The sequence below is a fragment of the Acomys russatus genome, chromosome 2 (assembly GCF_903995435.1).
Source record: "Acomys russatus chromosome 2, mAcoRus1.1, whole genome shotgun sequence".
Lineage (NCBI taxonomy): Eukaryota > Metazoa > Chordata > Mammalia > Rodentia > Muridae > Acomys > Acomys russatus.
In genome coordinates this window covers 28227114-28250828 of record NC_067138.1, presented here as the reverse complement: position 1 = coordinate 28250828, position 23715 = coordinate 28227114, and the positions used below count along the sequence as shown (strand labels likewise).

General features: G+C 43.2%; 1 protein-coding gene across 1 annotated transcript in view; it reads right to left on the bottom strand.

The window, feature by feature from the left end:
* Positions 1-12475, bottom strand: part of Xkr4 (XK related 4) — a 374402-nt gene extending 361927 nt beyond the window's left edge. Inside the window, exon 1 of the mRNA XM_051159665.1 lies at positions 11506-12475. Coding sequence (XP_051015622.1) covers positions 11506-12302 — 797 coding nt within the window. The 5' untranslated portion in view covers positions 12303-12475. The remainder of the gene's footprint in view (positions 1-11505) is intronic.
* Between the last annotated feature and the right edge of the window lie 11240 nt (positions 12476-23715).

The window sequence follows — 23715 nt, the reverse complement described above, 5'->3', positions numbered from 1 at the left end:
AGGGTCCTTTTTACAACGCAGGCTGACATTCATTAAGTCTGGGGTGGAACAGAGATGCTGTTTTTCTGGGAAGCTCCCCAAGGCTGCCCGTGCTTAGATCTACACCACCCCTGGTAGCAAGGCCACAGCTTTAGTCATAGTTAAGACAGACTGGGAGGAGGAGCATTCTCATTCCTTAGCTACCACATTTGGGGAGCATATTCTTTTCACATATCTCCCTCAAACATTTAAGCAGATGCATGTGGATCCATAACTAAAGGCTTATTACTGATCAATTAAGTTTGTTCTAGTCATGGAAAATGACAGCAGTGGCCAAGTAGTCAAGGGACTCTTAATGGCTTTGTATGCTACCAGTATTGCTAAGTGTGAGCTCCTGTGGGGAGCTACATCTCCTCACTGCAGTGAAGTTAAAACTAAACCTCCAATCTCGGCCTTGCTCTCAATGTCTAACCACGGAGAAAGTATATATTGAAAGCAAAAATCAGACCAATTTCTCTTTAGCTATGTGTTTTGAAGCACAAGAGTAATGCTTTGCATTTGAATTATCATCTTCATCTACTGAAAGATGAAGGGACCCCTGCACCATGGGGTGCTCCTTTCTGACCCCAGATTAGGCACAGACCACACTCAAACACCAATGTCCAGCACAAAAAGATCCTCCATTACACAAGACAGAGAGACAGAGTGACCAAACCTGAGTGGGTGGGAAGAGCAGCACGTGGCTCTGCAGAAATGGCTGTTAAGGAGAAAAAAGGGGAAGCCCTTGCTAGGGTGAATTGGGAAATACTGATTGGACATTTTGGTCAGCATAGTCAAGTAAGGAATTTTGATAGCCGGGCCTTGGTAGTTAGTTTCACGAACAAAGAAGTGGTCAAATAAAGGAGTCTAGTGGTTTAGCAAGGAGTGGGGCTGACAGGATCCACTGATGACATGTTTGCACCTATTAGAGTTCTTCAAAGGCTGAGCATCCTTAACCTGCAAAGTCTAAGTAAGTATGGAATGCTCCAAACTCTGGAACCCTCTGAATGCTGACCTGACACCACTTTTGCATATAGATGCTGACCTAGTTTGCTCCTCTGTTGCTGTGATAGAACATTCTAATCAAACAAAATGTGAGGAGAAAAGGGTTTACTTGGCATACAGGATACAACCCACCATCAGGTAGGAACTAAACGCACAGTCCTGGGGACCAGAACGGAACCAGAGGCCGTGGAGGAATGCTGTTTACTGGCTTGCTCCTGAGTTCTTGCTCAGCCTCCGGTCTTATACAACCAGGACCATCTGCCCAGTGGCGGCATTCCTCATACTGGGCTGAGTCCTCCCACAAACAATGCCCCACAGACAGCTGTGGGCCAATCTGGTGGAAGCACTGCATCTCCTCCTCCCAGCTGCCTCTAGTTTATGCCAAGTAGACAAAAAACTAAGCAAGACAGGTGGTCTTGAGAGTTATGCTTTTTTTCTTCTGCTGCATCTAGGTATACCCATTTGGCTTCATGAATAAAATTATTCTAAAGCAATGCATACAATTACAACCAGGTGTGTGTATAAAGTACATTGGAAGCGTGCAGGAATTCTGGGTTCAGACTTGGGCCCCATTCCTAAAATTTCTCCTTGTGTATATGCAAATATTCAGCACTCCTTTAAAAAAATGAAAAATCTAAACAACTTTTGCTCTTTAATTTTTTGATTAAGGCACACTTGACTTTTACCACAAGTTTATGTCTGGCCCTTATTATATATTCTCTCCATTAATGATGTCTGTTTGCCTGGCATCTCTGAATGGTGATTTCTTGCCTTCTTCTAATAACACAGAGTCTCGAGTTGAAGATGTTCTGACAGCAGAGCCCACTGGTGCTATCAACGTCAAGTCCATCTCATCAGCCCGATAACTTTGACAACTCAAACTTTGCCTCTTTGGACAAAAGAACATACTCATCTACCTAGCAAGATTTTGGCCAGAGTGATGAAGCTTGGTGGTGACATAGTTTAGCAATGCCATCACTATCATCTCCTGACTCATGTTTCTAAGATTTGAAAACTCACCTGCCAGTTATGGAATAAAATTCTCTGGGTCTGTTTATTTTTCTCATGACTAAATTTTTTTCCTTTTTCTATTAAATAGAAGTGAATCTATGCGTAGCTCCTATAGATGTGCAAACCAGAGAATTCAACTTTTCAAGTATTTGGGCATACTAAGCTGATTTAAAAAAAAAAAAAAAAAAAAAAAGCAGGAGCCTGCCTCCTTACTCAGGTGATTTCACCCTTAAGGTAGGTTAAGTCATGTTACTTCAGCTAATTGTTGCAGTCGGTTGTTTTTCAAAATAGGAACACCTCTAATGTGCGCACTATCATCAGTCAGTGCCAGGCTATTGTCTTAAGTCTAGAATAAATTCTGAACCTGACAATCATTTTATCAAAAAAAAAAAAAAAAAAACCCACAGGTTACTTGTGACTTCCACTTTTAATAGTAGCATAACCCCCAGAAATATGAAACCCCAGGAGACTCACTTTTCATTTGTGCTACAGTAGCAGCTCCAATAATGATAAATTGTTTGGGGGAAGCCTTTTTGAATTGACCTACATTTTCTAAATGATGGTTATTAATTTTACTTTTGCAAAACAGGAAATTAATTAACAAGCTGAAAGTCTATTAAGACAAAAGAGGCTTTTCCAAATTCTTTCCCCTGCCTCCCTGAAGATCACCTCTTCCTTATCACTGTGACAATGACACAGTGCCTGTGCCAGGAACTAATGACTGGCATTATGAGAGGCTGCCTTGGGACCGGTATGCTCCAACTGCCCCCTCGGCTTGGATTGTTTGCTCTCTGCTACTGCATAGATAGAAGACCTGAAAAGAGCTGATCCTCAAACTGAGATCTTTATTCATGAGTATTGTCAAAGCTGCAAAGGAAAAAGGGAAGTCAAATTCAAATTGTGTTTTTAACATAAATGAAATATTGGACTGGTAGCTCAGATTGGTGACTCTGTCTCAGTGAAGAGGATAAGCTTGAGGGGAAGTCAAGGCAAAGCCATCTAAAGTCTTTTCAAGGCATATTCTCTGTCTATCCATTTTCTTATATGTGGGTGATTTTGTTTGACTCATCCTCACACACCCCACACGCTGCCCACTGTTGTGTTTGTACAAAAGGAATCCCCTGGCAGAGAAGTGCAGCATGTGTGTAAATTGAACAAAAGACGTGGAACCACTTCAAGCAGGCTTGTGAATCACAAAGACCAGAACATACTCTGACATAATACTCAAGTCAGAAAGTCTTAAAATAGGTGCTTAAAATTGTTATAACTTTTCAGATTTCAAGTGTTGGCATGAAGTGGAATTTGTTCTGAGCGTCAGGAGTCCAGGCACTTCCCACCCAAGGAAGATCTTCTCTAATGCATAGGCCTGGGTATGATGTCTTCAGAGAGACCTTGAATCCAGTTTCCAGCACATTGTCAGTGGCAGTATAACCCAAGACTCACTTTTAATTGTAAAGCAAATCTAGCTTTGGCAATGGTCTTCTTACTAGCATTCCAGAGAATTGTGTCAAAGCCTGAGAAGCACTGTCCTTATTTGTGAATGACATAGCTCCAGCCCGCTACATTATGGTAGATGGTAATTTTGGATTCCCATGTTTGTATGATATACATTTTGGAATTGGTGAATGCAGCACTTCTAGTACCCATTTCAAATACTTGATGAGTATGTGTTTTCATGAGAATGGTTTTATTTGATTGGAATTAAACTTTGAGAGTGGCATAAGGCCAGGTGCATTACAGTTTATGATTTCTTCTTTATGTGCAAGTCATGTTAGCCCACAGAAGTTCTAACACCATTACTATCAGCTCTGAAAATATCACTGTAAAGCTCTTTTCACATTCAGACACAAAAGAGTCTATCTCGAGGGAACCTAAAAAACTAATATGGACTTCCTGGCATATATAATCTAGGTATTAGATACATAAAAGTATTTATAGCAAGAAAAGAATCAGAATTTTATATCCAAGAAGAACCTTAGATAATATTTTTGATCAATGGTATCCTTTAAAATAAAACCTGACATTAAAAAGGATGAACAAGAAGATCTAAGTTTGAGGCACTGTGGAAGCTGTGCTATGTCTCATGCACATACCCCAGCAAACATCGATGGATTTTCAGCTACTGCATGGATAAATGTATCTCTACGTATTCCCATCAGTGGTGATCTAGCTATAACTTTATCCCTCTACCTAATTGTGCCAGTGTACATGACCAACTTCATCCACCTTAACCTTAGAGTCTTTTGACATCATTATTTTTTCTATGCATACTGTGCATATGAAATTATGCTTTATAATAACAAGGCTCCCAACTTAAAAAAATATTTAAGGCCCCCAAAGACACCCAGATAATTCCACATAGACACATATTATCAGCCAAATATACATAATATTTAAATAAAAACACTGATCCTAAGGCTTAACCCAAGCTCACTCTTCTATCCGCAAAAATCGAGCAGTAATCAGGGCTTGTAGATGTATATTTTTTTTCCTTCAGAGAGTGAGGTTAGTTCCTCTTCCCCAACATTAGCAATCTGGAAAAGATGGAGGCTGATTTGTTCTACCCTTTCTAGAAAGCACTACACCTTTCCCAATGTTCTGTGCCATTAGAAACCAGCAAAACAGCCAAACAGAAAGCTCAGCTACATACCCCAAAAGAAGGGAGAAGAAGACTGGTTTTTACCCACGGTACATGTCATGTTCTGTGAGATTTGTTTTTCTTTATGTAAACCACTGGAAGAACTATATCCAGACTTTTTGATGGTCTCTTTCCCAACGGACTGTATCAGAGACACCTTGCAGTGCTTGGGACAAGGTGAAGTCTTTGTTAGGGGGGTCAGATTCATGAAGTATCCTGATCAAATGTATCAACAGCAGCTGAAAACAATTGAGCATGATTTTCCTTGAGCATTAACATTGTGTCAAAACTGTAAACTCAGACCTGATCTTTCTAAAGACTGGTTCTGTCAGCTACCTCCCACTTCACACTGTAGAACAATAAATCCTATCCTCCCCTAAGTCCTGAATCTTGCCTTCATAGAACTAGTGAGTATTCCACATGACTTTCTAAAACAAATCAAAGAAATGTATAATCTGATTAGCTAGTGAGGCTATAAAGACAAGTCACACCACAGTTAAATGATAATTTGTTTTTAAGCTGATAGACAACTGTTCATTGCTTAACTGGTAAATACAAAACATTTAATGGCACATGTGTTGGAAATTTAATCAGTATGAATTCTTAAAGATTTATTTTATTTATTTTATGTGATTAGTGTTTGGCCTGTATATATGTCTAGGCACTACTTGCAAGCCTGGTGACAGCAGGGATCAGAAGAGGACATCAGAATCCCTGAGAATGCACTTATAGACAGCTGTGATCTGTCAAGCAGATGCTGAGGGTTGAACAGAGGTCCTCTGCAAGATCAGCCAGTACTCTTAACTACAGAGCCATCTCTCAAGCCCCAGTATGATTTCTTAAATAAGTGACTGATCTTTGACCTTTCAGTTACCACTGTCCAAACGATTAATGGATAATGTTCAAAACTGAGGGTATATACACACACACAGAGGGCCTGTATTCAGTTGCCTTGTTAAGATAGGCTGAGATGCCGTAGGGGAATAATAAGTATAACATTTCTGTTCTTGTGAAGCAAATGCAATTCACAGTTCAAGGGCATGGAAACAACTTTGGACTTTTCCTTTAGTTATCAAAAGGATACCACACAGATATACCCACCAACGGGTAATGATTCCAGCTCACACAGAAAACCAAGTAAATGCACAGGGAGCTGTCTGATTGTGTGTAGATTTATACCACCAGCTAGCTCAGATTACTCAGGGCCATTATAGGGATTTGTGATGCCCCAGAGAAGAGAGCGGGTCCATAAACCAAAGGATAGCTTTGAAGCAGCACAAGTGCTCTATTGAAGGGAAAAGGCTTTCTAAGCATCCTTTCACAAAAAGCAGAAGTTAGTCTGTTGTGTTCGTAGCCAAATATAATTAAGAAAATGGTCACAAAAGCTCAAGCCTAGACAATAATCTTGCAGCACAGCTCTCCACATGACAGGCCAAGTGTCCTGACCTGGCCTCTAACTTCTTTTTTTTTTAATTGCTGAGGCACCTTTATAACAGAGAGTCACTGATGATTTGTGGGTATTTTTTGATTACTTAATTCCTTTGAAAATCTCTTTTCATGACTCTCATCTTTGTGTTTTTCTGTCTGGTTTTGTTAGTTTTATTGTTATGGATTCAAAAGTGCTCCACAAGTGAAGCTACATCCTCAGTCTTGTCCTCCTCATTTTGCCGGAGTCTCCATGAAACACCGAGACTTCTTTTCATCACAATTCTGCAACTCTCATCAGATCAGAATTTTCTGCTTCTTTTCTACACTCATCATCACCCTCAGATTTGAGAGTCATGTTTAGCTTGCTTCCCTCCCCCACTTCAACATTAAATTCTATCCTAGAATCTGCACAAAACCATGTGACCTACAGAGGATAACATATCGAAGTCTCTGTTTCAATTTCTATATATGCAAAATGGAAGTACTACCTCAAACATTAGTTGGGAATCAAACAAAATATAGATATTTAGATATTTAGATATTTTAAAGCAGTAGCAAATTTGATCTTATCATAGCAAGAAATTATATAAGAATTATATAAGGTAAAGCCCACCATATCCTAGAGAAAAGGTCTTTATAAATCAAAACAATAACAAAACTCCCAAATATATTTTGATCCAGAGTTTTCATTTGTAGTTTGTATAGTAGATTTAAATAGTCTGCTTCTCTGAGAAATAGCTCTTCATTGTATTGGGCTTCTTTACATGTTTCAATAATACCCAAAATCAAGTCCTGTGAGGTTCATGTATTTTATGAATGGAAGAGACACTGTTGAATCAGAGGAAATAATGACATCTCTTCTCAGACTCTCAACTGTGAAAGTCTTTGAATAAAACAATGCTGTAACAAGTTTGCAAACCCATGTCCTTTATAATCTTTCAAAGGTTCCTCCTTGACTTCAGAATAAAACCTCAATCCTTTTCATTATCTAGTACAAAGATTTATTCAGTCTCTTCTCTAGCTACTTTCCCCAAGTCTGTGTTTGGGGCACATGTGTATCCTGATCATTTTGTGTCCCCTAGCATTTAAGCTTTCTTGTACTCAAGGCTATAAAGTGAATCATAATGTTTTCTCATCTTTTAAACTTTTAAACAGACATTGCCTGCCTCTCATGAGCCATCAAGGTTGTTTGAATTTCTTGTTTCTACTAAAGATAGAGCCTTATTTTTATATTATCTGTGTATTTTCTGTCTTCCTCAAGAGCTGTATATTTATTTATCTTAGGAAAACTGGTATCTAGAACAGTGTGTTGTGTATAGTAGATATTCAATATGAGTTGAATAAATAAATTAAATAATAAGTATGCACAAAGAAGGAACACAATACACAGAAAATAGTTATTCAATGAATGTCATCAAATGTCACCAATATTGCCTAAGCCATGTCAGGATTCAGGACTCAGACTGTATCAGTGAAGCACATATTTTATAAGTGTCCTACATTCTGTTGCTATCTCTTCTTTATCTCTAAAACAAACATTATTTGCAATTGCTAGTTGCATATTCACAATCATTGTTCCATCTAATCCTAAAGGCCACCATAGGACGATGCTATGAAGCCAGGACTTCTTGAAACAATGAAGTGAGGCAGCCAAAGGACTGCTTGACTTGGACCACGCGCACACGCCTCGAGCCTGCCCTCATCTGAAGTGTGCCTACTGCAAACATCCCTCAGCTGGTCTAAATGCAACTTCCTTTCTACCAACCTCAGCACAGAAGAATCATCATTTTCACATATTGTTGTTATTATCATCCAAGGGGCACAGAGAGTTAGCCAATTATTCCAGAAAGAGCATGTACTTTAGAGTAAGATAAGCCTGGTTCTGAATGCCAGATATGTGCTATCAGGGTGACCCTGGGAAACACTTAACCAGCCTAAGCCAGTTTTTTTGTACAAAGAGATACCAACCATTCCCTTCCAGTTTAAAAGGTGAGGATTTGACATTTCCTGATATCATCACTTTCACTGTTTTAACCCAGGCTTAGGCGTGGCACAGAATAACTTTTCTTTGCAGAGCACATTATTACAGGCACAGTTAACAGATGTGCCATTCATGATTCCTACTGGCTGAGCTGCATTCTTAGCCATTCTGGAATCATATAAAGAGAAAAATAAAGAGTCATGCTCTCGTTCATTTGCACACACAGTTCCTTAAAGCTATGGTTGCTCTTTCCATGTGGCAGCAGAAGCTCACTTCATTATTTTGTATGGCTCCTTCCCAGCACTACTTCCTATGACTTTAAAAGCTTCCATTAATTTCCCATTAGTAAACTTTAATTAAAATGAACATCTATCATTGCTTTTAGCAGTTGTATTCATAATGCATGTATAATACATGCAAATTTTGTTCACAATGTTTCAAATGGTTTATTTCAGAACAAACAACCACATGGATGTTATTTTAAAAGATTTATCTACAGAAAGATTTTAGACTCTGGTCTTTCCCTGAATTAACTACAATGTCACGGCAATGCAATGAAAAGTTAGCAAGCCTTATTCAAGACAGTAGCATGTCAAAACAGGAATAATGACCTCTGAGCTTTAAACCACTCAGTACCCTGGTGTTAGTGCAGTATTTGTGCAGAATGCTTTGAAAAGTAGAGCTAGAAGAGGCTAAGAAATACTTCTAATGTAAAGACCTACAGTGGTCTAAGATTTTTATACTATAACTAATATAGCAATTTTAGACACACCCTTTTTGCCATTTAATATAAAGGGTACATTCCCCTCCCCCACAAAGATCTACTTAATTGTTTCACATGGAGAAACTGGAACATATCAAAAAGCACCTGAATGTTAAATTACATATTGATTCTTTGCTGTTTTTTACATTAGGTCAAAATAATTTAAAAACACATTTTCAAAAAATGAAGAGGCTATTTTTAGGCCATGGTCCTATCATATTACCATGAGATTCCTCAAACATTTTAGCCAAAACAAAATAATGGGTTGAATAACAATTAAGATTTCCACAGTGAACATCTCATTAGATAGTGAAGACATAGACCTGATATTTCCAAAAAGAACATTTCAACCCTAATGAGCCCATTATCAAAATAAACCTCAAAGTATCACAGGGAATATTTTGTATGGATGCTTAACAAAAGGTGGGTCATGTGTTTCTCCAAGGGTTCTTCTAGTAACGCACTTATCTGATAGCTTGGGGTTTCCTTCCCAAGTTCCACCTTGCCCTCAAACCCATTGTTTCCTCATGACTCCTCTGTTAGCCCCATTGACCCAGTGATACTTTGTTCCAAGTGTTTTCCTACTTCTCACTTTCTCAACATAATTTCCTGAAAAAATGAAGCATTATTTTCAGTTGGGAAAATGTTTAGGTCCTAATAATCACTATAATTAAAATTACTTCTTCAGTTCACTGAGTTTGGCACCATGTGCTTTTTAGGAAATATCCATCTGTAGGAGACATACACAGTTTTTCCAGCGACTTAACTAATAATTACTTGAAATGATGACTTACATATAATTGACAGGAAGTGATTCAAAAATCTTTTTTAAAAGTTTTCATAGGATACCAAACAGGATGATAAGTTTTCTGCACCACACTACTAGAAAAAAATTGCTGATCATCTACATCCAGGCCACTAAAGAATTCCAGTAATTAAATATGCCTCTAGTTCTTCCTGAAGAAGAATAGCCAACCTGGGCCTTCCAGTAAATGTCTGTAGGAAACAGAGCTGCCACAGTTAACTGATGTTTTAGAAAGTCTCCCCGAGTCTGAAATATGGATGTTTCCATGACAACTTGTCTGGCAACACACCGTGCATCGCTTTTCCCGAAAGTATCTTCTCTAAATACTTTCTGAGGCAAGAGGTCACTAGCTAAGGCCATGCTCACCCTGATTTACAAATAGCAGTCCTAGGAAGAGCAGTTATCACACTTACTCTTCTCAGATGAGGACATTGCTGTTCACCAGAAAGAAAACAAAAGTTTATGAATCTATTCTACAACTTCTCTAAGCTGTTTCTTCATGGGACACTTCATCATGTCAATGACTTACCATGTCTTTTATCGTAAACAAACAAACAAACAAACAAACAAAACTCAGATACAGGTGAAATTGCAAAATACTGAGCAGTATCAGTAGACTTGGAAGGAAGTTTCCACACATCACACTACATATTTACTAAGTTGCTTTAAACCCAAGAAATCTCTAGGGTATTAGCCTCTACATTTCTCCACACACTTTTTTTTTTATGTGTTAAACATTCTGTTACAGAGCTTCTAAATACATAAAAGTCAAAAGAACAGATTTCTTAGCATATTGTTCCCCCACATTCCTACATCTGCACAGTGCTGTCTGATGGATGGCTTCCCGCTGCCCAGCAAGTTCAGTCCTGTACTTCAGTGTATAAGTGAAGTGATAAGCATGTAAAGAGATATGGTAAATTTAAGTGATAAGCAGCAAATCAGCCAATGAAATTTGAATTACAATTAAAGCTTACCCAATGTGCTTGCTACCCCTTTTCCAAAGCTTCTCAGGTACTTGCAAAAGTAGACACAGGAATACCGCAAGGTAATTAGGAGTACACTATATGAGTCAGGGTCCCCTACTTTTGTGTGTGTGCGCACACACACAAATACGTGTTATATAAAATGATATTGATATATATTGATTCATGTTATATATATGACAAATAAAATATGTATTAACACTACTTTTAGCACAGTACTTATCATTCACGTGCAGGTGTACCTTTGAGCAGCAACAGTTCCTATTTAATTAGAGTTAGTAATCTTACCCCAAGAACAAAGGAAGGTATCCAAAGTACAACATACCACAAATTCTATACAACGAAATGATTTTTAGAAAGTGTGACAGGAATCCTCTACTACTGGAAAAAATACGTCTACACTTTGGGAAGAAGTTGTGGCATATAGAGAAAAGCTAGTGAGCCTGTGAGAAAATGGGGAGCATGAGAGACCACAGATACATTTCTGTCCTTCTCTGCTTTCTCTTTTCTCACCTAACATGAGGTAGGGAGAGAGAGGGAGAGAGAGAGAGAGAGAGAGAGAGAGAGAGAGAGAGAGAGAGAGAGAGAGAGAGAGAGACAGACAGACAGACAGACAGAGACAGAGAGAGAGAGACACAGACAGAGAGAGACAGAGACAGAGAGAGACAGAGAGACAGAGAGAAACAGAGAGAGACAGAGAGACAGAGACAGACAGATGGACAGAGACAGAGAGAGCAAAAGAAAAAAACAAAAAGAGTGACTAGGTTTACTATCAGTCATCCTGAACGATTTCATGCAAAAGCAGAGCAGTGGTCATGGTGGGTATGTAGGAGAAGCAGTAGTCCCCCCTTGACCCCCACCCTGATACAGTACCTCCAGATTTGCCCGAGCTGCAAGATGTGGATGAGTGACTGCAGGAGCCAGATGCAGAAGGAGCAGGAGGCAGACCTGTGTTTGCCGCTGGTCCGGGTGGCCCCGTTGCTGTTGCTGCCGCTGTTGGTGGCGGCGATGTTGCTCTTGCTGGCGCTGGAAGCTTGCCTCTGCGGCGTGGAAGGACGCGCCTCGCCTTCCCCAGCTGCAGACCCACCACTGACCACCGTCTTGCAGTCGGCTCCAGCTTGCTGGCAGCCGGAGGCGGCGGTCGTGGCGCTGTCCTCGGTGCTGAAATCGTGCACAAACCAGCGGAAGCTGAACACTTGCACCGAGAGCGAGCCCAGCACCACGAAGAAGAGGGTGAGCCCAAACCACCAGCGTTGGCCGCGCAGGTAGTAGTCCACGGCAAGCCAGATGTCCGTTCCCACATCCGCGAAGTACACGGCCACGGCGGCCAGGATCCAGAGGCAGTCCCACAGCGAGTAGCGCCGCTGCTCCCTGCCCAGGCGCAGGCACAGCGCCGCCGAGCCCGCCCCGCCGCCCGGGCCGCCGCCGCCGGAGCCGCCCGAGCCCGCTGAGCCGCCGCTCCCCGCGCAGCAGCAACAGCAGCGCGAGCAGCCGCTGCCGTCCGGGCAGCAGCCGCCTCCCGCCGCCTCAGCGTCCTCGGCTCCGGGCCCCGACGGCAAGGCAGATGCCAGTCCTTGCACCGAGCCGGAATTGTCCGAGTTCTGCAGCGGGGTGAACGCCACGTCGCTGCTCTTCTTCATCTTCAGTCTCCCGTCTGACTTAGCGGCCATGATGCCTCGGCAGTGGAGGAGAGCCCTCCTTTATCTGACACCTGTCCCTGCTGTCTCCTCCTCCCGCCACCTCCTCGCCTCGCCCCGGCTTCCTTCCCGGCCGCGCCGCTCTCTTGCTCCTACTCCTGCGCCCGCTCGCCCGCCGCCGCCCGCGGGGCTGGGCGCTGGGCCCGGCTAGCCGCACGCTCGGGGCCCGCAGGAGCGCCGCCTGGCTGCCTGCGACGAGCCCAGCTGCTCGCGCCGGCCCGCGCGCGCCCCTGCCAGCCGCCCGCGCTCCGCGCCGTCCCGGCCCCGCGGCTGCAGCACGAGCCGCCGCCGCCGCCAGCAGCAGGAGCAGCAGCGGCCGCCGCGGCGCTCCTCGGACCTGCACATTCCTCTCCTCCCCTCGCGCGCGCTCCCTCCTCCCGCAGCCTCTCCTCCACCAGCTGACTCTGAGGGAGAGGATGACCTCATCCCTTCCCTTCCAGCTGCCGCGGCTCCCACCCCGGCTGGGGAGGGGCGAGGAGAAGGAGGGCCCGGAGGAGGGGCCCGGATCGAGGGGAGCGACGGGCTGGCTGGGGGTGGGGGTGTCAGTTGGCCAGTGCAGGACTCTGAGGGCAGCAGCTCGGCAGTTGGGAGGCCCCGGCTCGTGGGGTTTCGGAAAGGGCTAGGTGGATTTGATCGACGCTGGGGGGTGGGGTGGGGAGGGAGAACAGAGCGCGCCGCGTGGAAGACTCTCCGCGTTTGGCCACCGCAGAGGGCAGGGGACCATGGACACAAGCGGGCGTGGCAGCAGCGAGGGCTGGGGAAGCGCAGACCTCTTTGTACTACACCGGGTGCTCTGGTACCTGGCCGGGCGTGGTATGCGATAGGTGTGTTGCTGGCACCTGCGAGGGTGAAAAGCATGCTCTAACAAGGAAGCCAGGGCCCCTGTACTGGCAGCAGTAGTGGGCGTGCCAGGCTTCGGAGATCCAGAGAGGTACAACACCTGCAGGGCTAGAACACCCAAAGCAAAGCTGGGAAAGGAGGGCGGGCCCTCGGGGTATCCGGGTAAGGAGATGGCAGCCTCAGGGATTGAGTACTGCCAAACCCTTTCCAACCTGGGGAAATGCAAAGGCCATCGGGTTCAAGCCCTCTCAGGAGGCCGTGTGTCTCTCTCACCACCCCACTCTCCTGGAGTTTAAAAAGCCCGTGGCACCAGCACTGGGCAGATTCAGTGGCTGGCCACTCCTAAGCGCAGGTGGGAAATGCAGCACCCCTGGAGGCAGCCTGGAGCTTGGAGGCGGGCAGAGCGACTCGGTTAGCAACCAGGAGAAACGGAGGACTGGCCCAGCCCTTGGCCTCTTGGGGAGAGGCAGATCTCATAGTAATGCCACCTCTCTTATTTAAAACTGCAATTACCTTCCCTTAAACCTGTAAAGGTACAGACTCACTGTGTGGTCTCACAAACTGCAGAAATGGCTCGAATTTAATCTATCCTCGAAGAAAATGTAAGAATAAAACATGTTGCAGTTAAAAAAATTAAATACCAATAAAATATGGAATTATTATTATTATTATTATTATTATTATTATTATTATTATTAAGAAAACCTGTGCTTTAGTTAGTCTCACTTAGCTTTTGCAAATGTGAGGGACAAAGAGGGCAATTCTTAAATTGCAATGTGACTCACATGTTGAGTCCAAGGGAAGCGGGGCCACTGATGATGTAGCCAAGGAGAACACAAGTTATCTTATCTATCTGGAGATAAAGCTTAGCATTCCCCATTTCTGGCCCCTCCTTGGGGCAGCAACAGGTGAGTTTGCACTAGTTTGTAGCACCATTCTTTGCATCATGCAGTGAAAGTACAGGAATTTCTCAGCATGGAAGAACCCTCACTGAATACCACCACGTGCTACAACACTGCTATTTTAGCACCAAACCGACCGAAGCAGGATTCTTCTCATCCAGTGAATACACAGCCCTTGTCCTCAAAGACTAATGTCCAGGGCTTCTGTTACTTGGTCTTTGTCTGGCACCCTGGTAGGAGCGTTTGTGGCTACGGGTGGGGCCCATAAGTGTTATATGATGCATGCTAAACCAAATTTTCTAGTAAAAGATGGGTGATAATTGAGGGGCAACCCAAACCACTTAGGGTCAGGCATTTTAAAATCCAAATTGAACACTGGGCCATTTTGAATTGGAAGTCCCTGAACTGGAAAATACCCTGGATCTTTTTCTCCAGAGTTCAAATCTAAGATTCCATCTCCAGGGTAGTATGGCTGATCGTGCCTTGTGCCAACCCATTAGGGAGATCTCTTAGGTAACTAGGTCCTCAGAGATAGAGTGTATTCTAGGTCAAATGCAACGTCTTAAATTGTACCAGACTCAGAAAGCCCTGTAGAGTAGCTGAGGTTTTCTTATCTGCAGACTGACAGTTCCTGTAGAACTGGGAGATTTTTTTTTCTAGATGTTATTGGCTGCCCCCAGCACAGCACTTGCACAGACTATTTGCTCAATAAATATTAGTGAAGTGAATGCATGAATTTGTAGAGAGAATATTCCATGACAGGAAGAATGCTACATTCTGTGCTGACAAATGTTCCCATGGAAACATAGGAGTTATGAGACTTTTCTGTTAGATTCTGAAAAGAAATAACTAGTAATGGTTTGCTTATTAGTATATTTATTCAAAACCACTTAGAGTCTCTTTAAAGCTGCAATGGTGCATCTCTGAAGAGTAATGGCTACCCATAGCTAGCAGAAGGAGTATATAGAGAAAGGTCAGAGCGAACATTTTCAAACCCAGGCTCTGCTAATTACTGGCCCCATGATCCTGCCAAATTATTTAATACATAGGATTACTATGAGGATTAGATAAGATCATGTGTATTGCTTGGCTTTGTGTGTAATGTTGCTTTCAATAGTCTCTAATCTCATAGATCTAGTAATCACAACTCAGAATTAGTTATTAATTCCACCTGCTTCATCATAATCACTACACCTGTCCAAAAAAGATGGGCATAATGGATAAGAAATCAAAGTTCAGATTCAGAGTTTTTCTTGGTCATGGTACATAATGGCCATGCCCCAAATGCTCATTTTTTTTCTTCATCTCTGGAATTCAGTAATGCCAGAGCCACATTTTAAAAAATGCAAAGGAGCCGAGCGTGGTGGCGCACGCCTTTAATCCCAGCACTCGGGAGGCAGAGGCAGGCGGATCACTGTGAGTTCGAGGCCAGCCTGGTCTACAAAGTGAGTCCAGGATGGCCAAGGCTACACAGAGAAACCCTGTCTTGAAAAACAAAAAAAAAAAAAAAAAAAAAAAAAGCAAAGGGACAGTCCCATGCGTGCCCACACACTCAGTACATTGTTCTGCTCTGTTCCCCGTTTATTCCTTCGTTCCTTCAGGCTTAACTTTTTTGTGTATGGTTATTTAGCTTCTTTTCAAATTAGACCTTCAAATGCAGGGATTACACTGCTTTCCTTAGCATCTGTTCAACACAGATTCCTGGCCTTTTGGAAATCTTCATCTTCAGTGGCCTTATCCTAAAGATTAATTACTATTGTCATAACCTGAGTCTGTCATTGCTCTGTAGCTGTATAATCTAAGCTTTAGGCGTCCTGTTTGATTAGCCCCTACTTGATGGTCAGCTCATTCCAGAAGTAGATTTCCCCCTCATTTTCATTTGCTTTAACTCTTTCTACTTGCCATACTTAATCTTAATGTTTAGCACTGCTTAAATGCATCTCCGTACCCATGCATAGCCCATGCAGGCACACACACACACACACACACACACACACACACGTGCACGCGCATTAAAACTTGCTCTTCATTTCCTTCTGGTCTGAGCCTGTGCAGTTGGCATTTATGCACACCTGCAGGGCTAAGGCATGCCTATGCTTAGCTACATCTTTTTTACATCCTTGACTGTCAGCCCAAGGTGAAACCTGAGGCTATTCAGCAAGCTCATCCCATCTTCTTTGCCTATCCAGATTCTATCAGAAATTATTTTTCTCTTAAAGTCTGGACATCTTTCCCATCCTTGCCCTCATTTCACTGAGGAAAATTGAAAAAAAAAAAAAACATCAAAACCGAGATCATACATTCCACTATTTTCTTAGCCACATGAAGGCATCTGCACCCACATCTTCTGATCCGCATTTTTGTATTTCTTTTCTAGAAACCCTTGCAGTTTTTGAAGGTTTAAAAAAAAAAAAAAAAAAAAAAAAAAAAAAAAAAAAAAAAAAACCAGGAAAACATCCCTGGGCTTAGATTCTTTTATTCTTTAGCTCCCATCCACTCTTGCATACATCAGAAAACAACAGCTGTTCCTAGGGCGCCATCTTCCAAAGTCACTAGTGCTCTGTGTCCAACTCCTGCATTCTGCCATACTCTCCTGAGGCTTGGTGACGTGGGATACCATTCCTTTATTGATGAACTTTCTTCTTCACTACACACCTCCTTTTCTCTCTATCTCTGTTTCAGTGGCTCCTCTTTCTTCTTTTTAAAAAAATTTTTTTGTTCATTTTACATCTGGATTCTAGCCACCTCCCTCATCTCCTCCTAGTCCCACCCTCCCTGATTCCCCCCTCCTCCTCCCTAGTCCTCAGAGAGGGGAGCTCTCCTCCTCTAACATCTGACCTCAGCCTATCAAATCTCATCTGGGATGCCTGTATCCTCTTCCTCTGTGGCCTGACAACGCTGCTCTGCCAGAGGGAATTGATCAACTTATCGGGGCCAGACTCCATGTCAGAAATAGACCATACCCCCTATTTTATGGGACCCACAAAGAGGCTATGATGCCTATCTACTACATCTGAGCAGGGGGTCTAGGTCTTTACCATGCATGGTCCTTGGCTGGTGCATCACTCTCTGCAGCACACCCCTGCACTTCTCCTTCATTTCCATTACTTTAAATGAGGCCAGTCCCCAAACTTTTCTTTATATGCTCTTACTTTCTTTTTTTTTTTATCATGTATTTTTTTTATTAATTTATTCTTGTTACATCTCAATGTTTATGCCATCCCTTGTATCCTCCCATTCCTCCCCCCCCCCCATTTTCCCATTATTCCCCTCCCATATGACTGTTCCTGAGGGGGATTAAGTCCCCCTATATATTCTCATAGGGTAGCAAGTCTCTTCTTGGCTACCTGCTGACTTTCTTAATAATTACATGAAATAGCACAGGGGAAATGTCCCCTATAGGCTAGTGGCTCTGATACATCTGCAAGTGGGATGTGTTGTCTGTTCATGGTGCTGTCTTTTCATTCTTATTTAGATGCTCAATAGATACCTCAAACTTGAAATTATCCAGACCTGAACCCAGATCTCTCTATCTGTTCCTTCCTTTTCATTTTAGCTGAGCTTTATTGTCAAGATGGAAAAAAAAAATTAACGAGTTATCTTCACCTTCAACTTTGTTTTTCTTAGACCCTCAAGTCTAACCTGCCAAGAAATACTTGAAATGCTACTTTCAAAATATATTTGATTTGGCCTTTTGTCTTCTTCGGTCATACTCTGACTTGCTTCACCTGATTTCTCACTTGGATTCCCACCTTACCCTCTTACTGTTTTCTTCTTTGCTTTCCCACCATCAGCAACACAGTTAAGGGGAGAGTCATTTACCAAGCAGGAGAGACAAAAGAGTGGAGGCATAGAGAAAGGGGAGGGTGGGACTCTGCAGAGTATGCTCAACAGAACACCATGCCCCCTGAATATATGCAACGACTGTTGAAAAACACTTCTATAAGTATAAGAGAAGTTAAGGTGGTAGGTTAGAGGTAAGCAGCAGTGTCTCAGAAAGCAGTTGGGAGAATGGGGAAACACACCAAAGCTTGACAGTGGACAGAGACTTGGAGAAGCCTAGAAACCTTGATTATGCATAGATGATCATAAGACTGTTTCAGAGCTCACTACACTCAAGTTCAATGGAGCAGAAGAAAGGATAGGAAAGATAAAAAAAAAAAAAAAAAAAAAAAAAAAGAAAAAGAAAAGAAAAGGAGCCTCAATAAAGAAAACTGGAGAAGATGCCAAAGAGATCAGTTTGGAGTGAGCCATGCCAGGGCAGCACAGGCCACTAGCTCTCAAGACAAGGGAGCACTCTGATTTTCAAGTCCCCTCTGGAGGAAAGAGTGGAGCTGTAACAGTGATCTTGAGAAGGTATTATGCAAATATGCTGCTTTGGGAAAAAAGTCCCTACGTTTTCCTTTTCCTTGGAACTCAGTATTGTCATACCATCCAGTCAGCTCATTGGAAAACGTGCTATGGGGTTTGTGTTGGAGATCCAGAATGGAGTAAAGCTTTGGTTCCCTTTCACACTGGGGGCTTGAGATGCCAGTGAAAGAGGTACTTGGAGATGGAGAAGCACACAGATCCCTTCATGGCCTGAGCCACAGAAATCATGGAGAGAGTGGTTGTAAGCATACAGGTGGCTCCACTTCCCCCCGGTTGGTGCCCACCATTTCCTGTAGACATTGTGGAGTTACCTAGAGGCTTGGCGTGTATTTGGAAGGATGTCACCAAGCACAGCTCCAGGATTTGACTGAGCTAAACTTTCCATAGAAAAATCCCAGCCTAGAGAACATTAGTACTCTGCTACTTTAAGGAGAAAATGGGAGGGAGGGAAGAATGGGAGGATACAAGGGATGGGATAACCATTGAGATGTAACAAGAATAAATTAATAAAATAAATTTTAAAAAATGTAAGTTTTAGGGGAGGGAAGTACGGGGAAAGCAGGAGGGAGGGAGGAATGGGAGGACACAAGGGGTGGGATAACAGTTGAAATGTAATATGAATAAATTAATAAAATATACATAAATAAAAATTAAAAAAAATAGTGAGCAGAGAGAAGAAAGCCGTTTCAACTAGGTCTAAGGCAAGCCAGGTCACGGTCACTGACTGGCTGGTAAACAACACACAAAAAAAAGGAAGGTGAGGATTCCACCTTTGCTGTCCTCCAGAAATGCACAGCCCAAGGAGAAAGTACTGACTGAGGGAGAGGCACTAAACGTCCACACACACCCTCACAATAGCTCAGCACTGATAATATTTTCTCACTATTTTAAAAATTAACACAAAGCTTCTTTGTTCACTGATTGATTTGTATAAATATTTCTCCTTATCCTTTCCCATGTATTTATCATGTTATTCTTTTGTATCTCTTTTCCTCTCCTAATAACTAAATTATTTCATCTATCTATCTATCTATTATCTGTTATCTCATTATGATTCTCACTGTGTATCTCTTGATTTCATTGGGATGATCTCTCTGGGTCTCTCCCAAGAGGAGGAGAAAAAAAAAAGCATTCTATAGTTTAAAACAAAGAAGCACTACAATATTTCACTTCAAATACTCTAATATTTTTAATTCATTTTCGTCTTTCCTATTTACTTACTTATTGATTTATTATAGTTTATATGTTTTGGTTATCTTTGCTATCTATTCCTGTTATTTTTGTGGTAGTTATAGACATGATCATTGACACTTAGTTTACTTCCTTTACTATGTGCTTTTACTCCTATTTCTCCTTCCTACATGGAACTGAAATGTCGTGTCAACTCTGTGATGTTCTGCCACTAACCACTGCCCTCAGCCCAAAGAATAAGGGAGAGTACCAAAAAAACAAAAACAAAAACAAAAACAAAAACAAAAAAAGAACCTCAAGTATATTACTGGGCTCCATACAGATACAGCAAAAGCATGGGAGTCCTGAAGACCCATTCCTGAACTTACATGCCTACAGCAAGAGCAGAAGGAAGCAGCAGGAAGAGCATGGACACATATCTACGGGGGGCTGCAGCACACCACTCTTCAAAGCACATACTGCTGATATAAACAGGAAGAATAATTAGAGAAAGTACCTCCTACAGATGACACCATCTACAGAACATCTGCCCGATCTACTAGACTTCCCTCTTCTTGTGAAACCTGTAAATAAAGCAGCACTATCAAGTTTATATATACTGAAGGAGTAACCGGTGTACAGTAAAATACCCAACTGGAAATGTATTCTATATTTTGCAAGAAGCCAGTATCTTAGGACAGCCAAAGAAATCTGTTCACTGAAAGGAGACTTGTACATATAACTGTAAGAGATATAATCCAATACATAGAATAAAAAATGAAAAGAGAACAAGACTTCAAAACTCATAATTCTCTAGCAACTGACTCCAAATTTTTAAAATAAATACCTTAAAAGTGAGGTAACCCAGGCCCAGAAAGACACTCATGGCATATACTCATTCATAAGCAGATGTTAGCAACTTAATTCAGGATAACCACATTACAATACAGAGACTGATGTGCCAACCAAGGTCCCCGGTAGGATGTGGACCTAGACCTTCTGCTCAGATGTAGTAGATAGGCAGCACAGTCTCTTTGTGGGCCCCAAAATATGGGGGCAGAAGGGGGGATAGGGACTACTTCTGACGTGGATGCTGACATCCTGTCTCCTAATGTTGATCACTTCCCTCCTGGCATGATAGCCTTGCCAGGCCATAGAGGAAGAGGACACAGCTGAGACATTATAAGCAAAGGTCCTATGTTAGAGAGGGAGTGTCCCCCTTCCTGAAAACTAGTGGAGGAGGGAGGGGAGATGACAAAGGGGGCTACAATAGGGATATAAAGGATTCAAGCTGCAGAGAAGCAGGCAACTTATATTGTTAGTTCCACTACATGGGAGTAGCTCTGAGACTGGCTAAAATATGAATGTCTATGCATAGACAAGGCTTTGTGTTGGTCGCAGAGCCCCTGTAACTTATTATTAGATGCCATTCTTCATATGGCATGAATGACGATTTGCAGATGTCTTACTTCTGCTCATACAATGAGCAGAGAAGTAGCCTTAATTGTTCTGTGCATCCTGCACAACTCACACAATTAAAATTTTAGAACTGGTTAATGCTTGTGAGAAATTATATGTTTACAGGACAAAAGAACCGGACACTGGGAGGATCCAAGATGGCGGCGAGCAGTGTGGAACGCGTTTGGAGGCTCCAGTGAACAATTCAGGGAATTGCACAGATTTCTGAGCCAGGAACACCGAGGTCCGAACATCACGGCAGCGGGAGTGCTCCACGGTTCGGAGGGACCAGGGTGCAGAGGACATGCTTGCCCCTGCACACGGGAGGAGCGTGGTTTTTCTCTGATCGGAGCGGCAGCGGCAGAGGCAGCAGCACCAGCGGCACCAGCAGCGGCGGTGGCTGAGGTTTGCAGCTCATAGCCTTCCAGTGGAGGCGATTGGTGTGGTGGCCGGTGGAGTTGCTGCGGGAGAGGGGACTCGGGCAGGATTTGGGTCACGTGGAGCCTTTGGACCCAGACTGGACTCAGCAGACAGTTCGGCCCCAGAGTCCCGGGTACTGGCCCGGCCCAGCAAGCCATTCTGCCTGAGGCACTAACTCAGCTCCAGCCACAGCTCCCCTGCTGTGGCGCAGGCTTAGTTGAGCACACTGCTCCACACTAGGCAGCACCTCAGCTCAGCGGCAGCTCCCCTGCGGGGACACAGTCTGGGCGGAGCACTTGGTTTCACCACAGGCGCTAACTCAGAGCAGCTGCAGTTCTCCTGCTGTGGCGCAGGCCTGGCCGAGCACTCAGTTCCACCCTAGGCGCCACCTCAGCTCAGTGGAAGCTCCCCAGAAGTGACACAGTCTGGGCAGAGCACTTGATTCCACCACTGGTGCTAACTCAGAGCAGCCGCAGTTCTCCTGCTGTGGCGCAGGCTTGGTGACGTGCTCAGTTCCATCCTAGGCAGGACTTCAGCTCAGCAGCAGCTCCCCTGCGGTGACACAGTCTGGGTGGAGCACTTGTTCCACCACTGGCGCTAACTCAAAGCAGCCGCAGTTCTCCTGCTGTGGCGCAGGCTGGACAGAGCTCTCGGTTCCACCAGCTCTAAGACTCTGGTTGGACACAGTGTGCAGTTTGAATCCAGAATTCCTGGCTGAGATTAGTGGTCAGTTCGGGCCCTGAGTCAATAACTGACCACAGCACGCACTTTGGGCCAAAAGGCCCTAGCAGAGCTTGGTGCGTAGTCCCAGCCCAAAAATTCTGGGTGGACCCTGTGTGCATTTTGGGCCCAGAATCCCTAGCTGAGCTTAGCAGACGGTTCAGGCCCTGAGAATCTAGCTGAGTTCTGCCCGTGGTTCGGTCCTAGTGCTCCTGGCTGGACTTGGCAGAAAACACAGAAGGCTGTGGATACCTTGGCCTGACCCAACGCTCATTCAGAGACCCAGAACAATTGCAGGATCCACAGCAGAGGGGGGCTGAGGATCACTGGCTGTGAGAGACCAGAACAACAGGGCTAACCTCCTAACATCCACACCAGTGAAGCTTTGAGCTCCCAGCCTAGGGAAATCGTGAAAAAACAAGTGAATCTATCGTCAGACACCCTCCATTCAACTCTGGAAGCTACCCAACAAAAACAAAGACGGCAAGATGTCTAAAGGACAACGAAAAAGCATACGCAAAAAACCCCAAAACAACATGGCGTCTCCAGTTTCCAGCTATCCCAAAGAAAACCACCCAGAGAACTCAAATACAACGGAAATACAAGAAAATGACCTCAAATCCTTAGTAATGAGGATGATAATGGAGGAAACAAATAAAATTCATAATCAAATGCAGGAAGACGCAGACAAACAGGTGAGAGACATAAAAGAAGCACATAGAGTGGAACTGGAAAAATTGCAGGAAAATGCAAACAACCAGATGAAAGAAATAAGTAAAACGGTTCAAGCTCTGAAGACCTATAAAGAGGCAATGGAAGAAACTCAGGAATATACAAAAAATCAGATGAAAGAAATCAAAAATCAGTTCAAGATCTGAAAATGAAAATGGATTCAATGATAAACACACAGACAGAAGAAAAATGAGAACGTGGGACCTCAGAGAAGAAGGCGAGCAACACAGAGGTGAGCTTTTCTAACAGAATCCAAGAGATGGAAGAACGAGTCTCAGGGCTAGAAGATACAATCACAGATATTGAATCAACCATTAAAGAAAATGCCAAATCTGGAAAACTCCTGACACAAAACATCCAAGAAATTAAGGACACCATGAAAAGAAGAAATCTGAGGATAATAGGCATTGAAGAAAGAGAAGACATCAGACTCCAGGGCCCAGAAACTATTCTCAACAAAATCATAGAAGAAAATTTCCCCAATCTAAAGAAAGAGATGCCTATAAACATACAAGAGGCCTACAGAACACCAAATAGAATTGACCAGAAAAGAAAAACTGCCCGCCACATAATAATCAAAACACAAAACATGCAGAACAAAGAAAAAATATTAAAAGCTGCAAGGGAAAAGGGCCAAATAACATTTAATGGTAAACCTATCAGAATTACACCTGACTTCTCAGCAGAGACCATAAAAGCCAGAAGGGCCTGGACAGAGATCCTGCAAACCCTAAGAGAACACAGATGCCAGGCCAGACTACTTTACCCAGCAA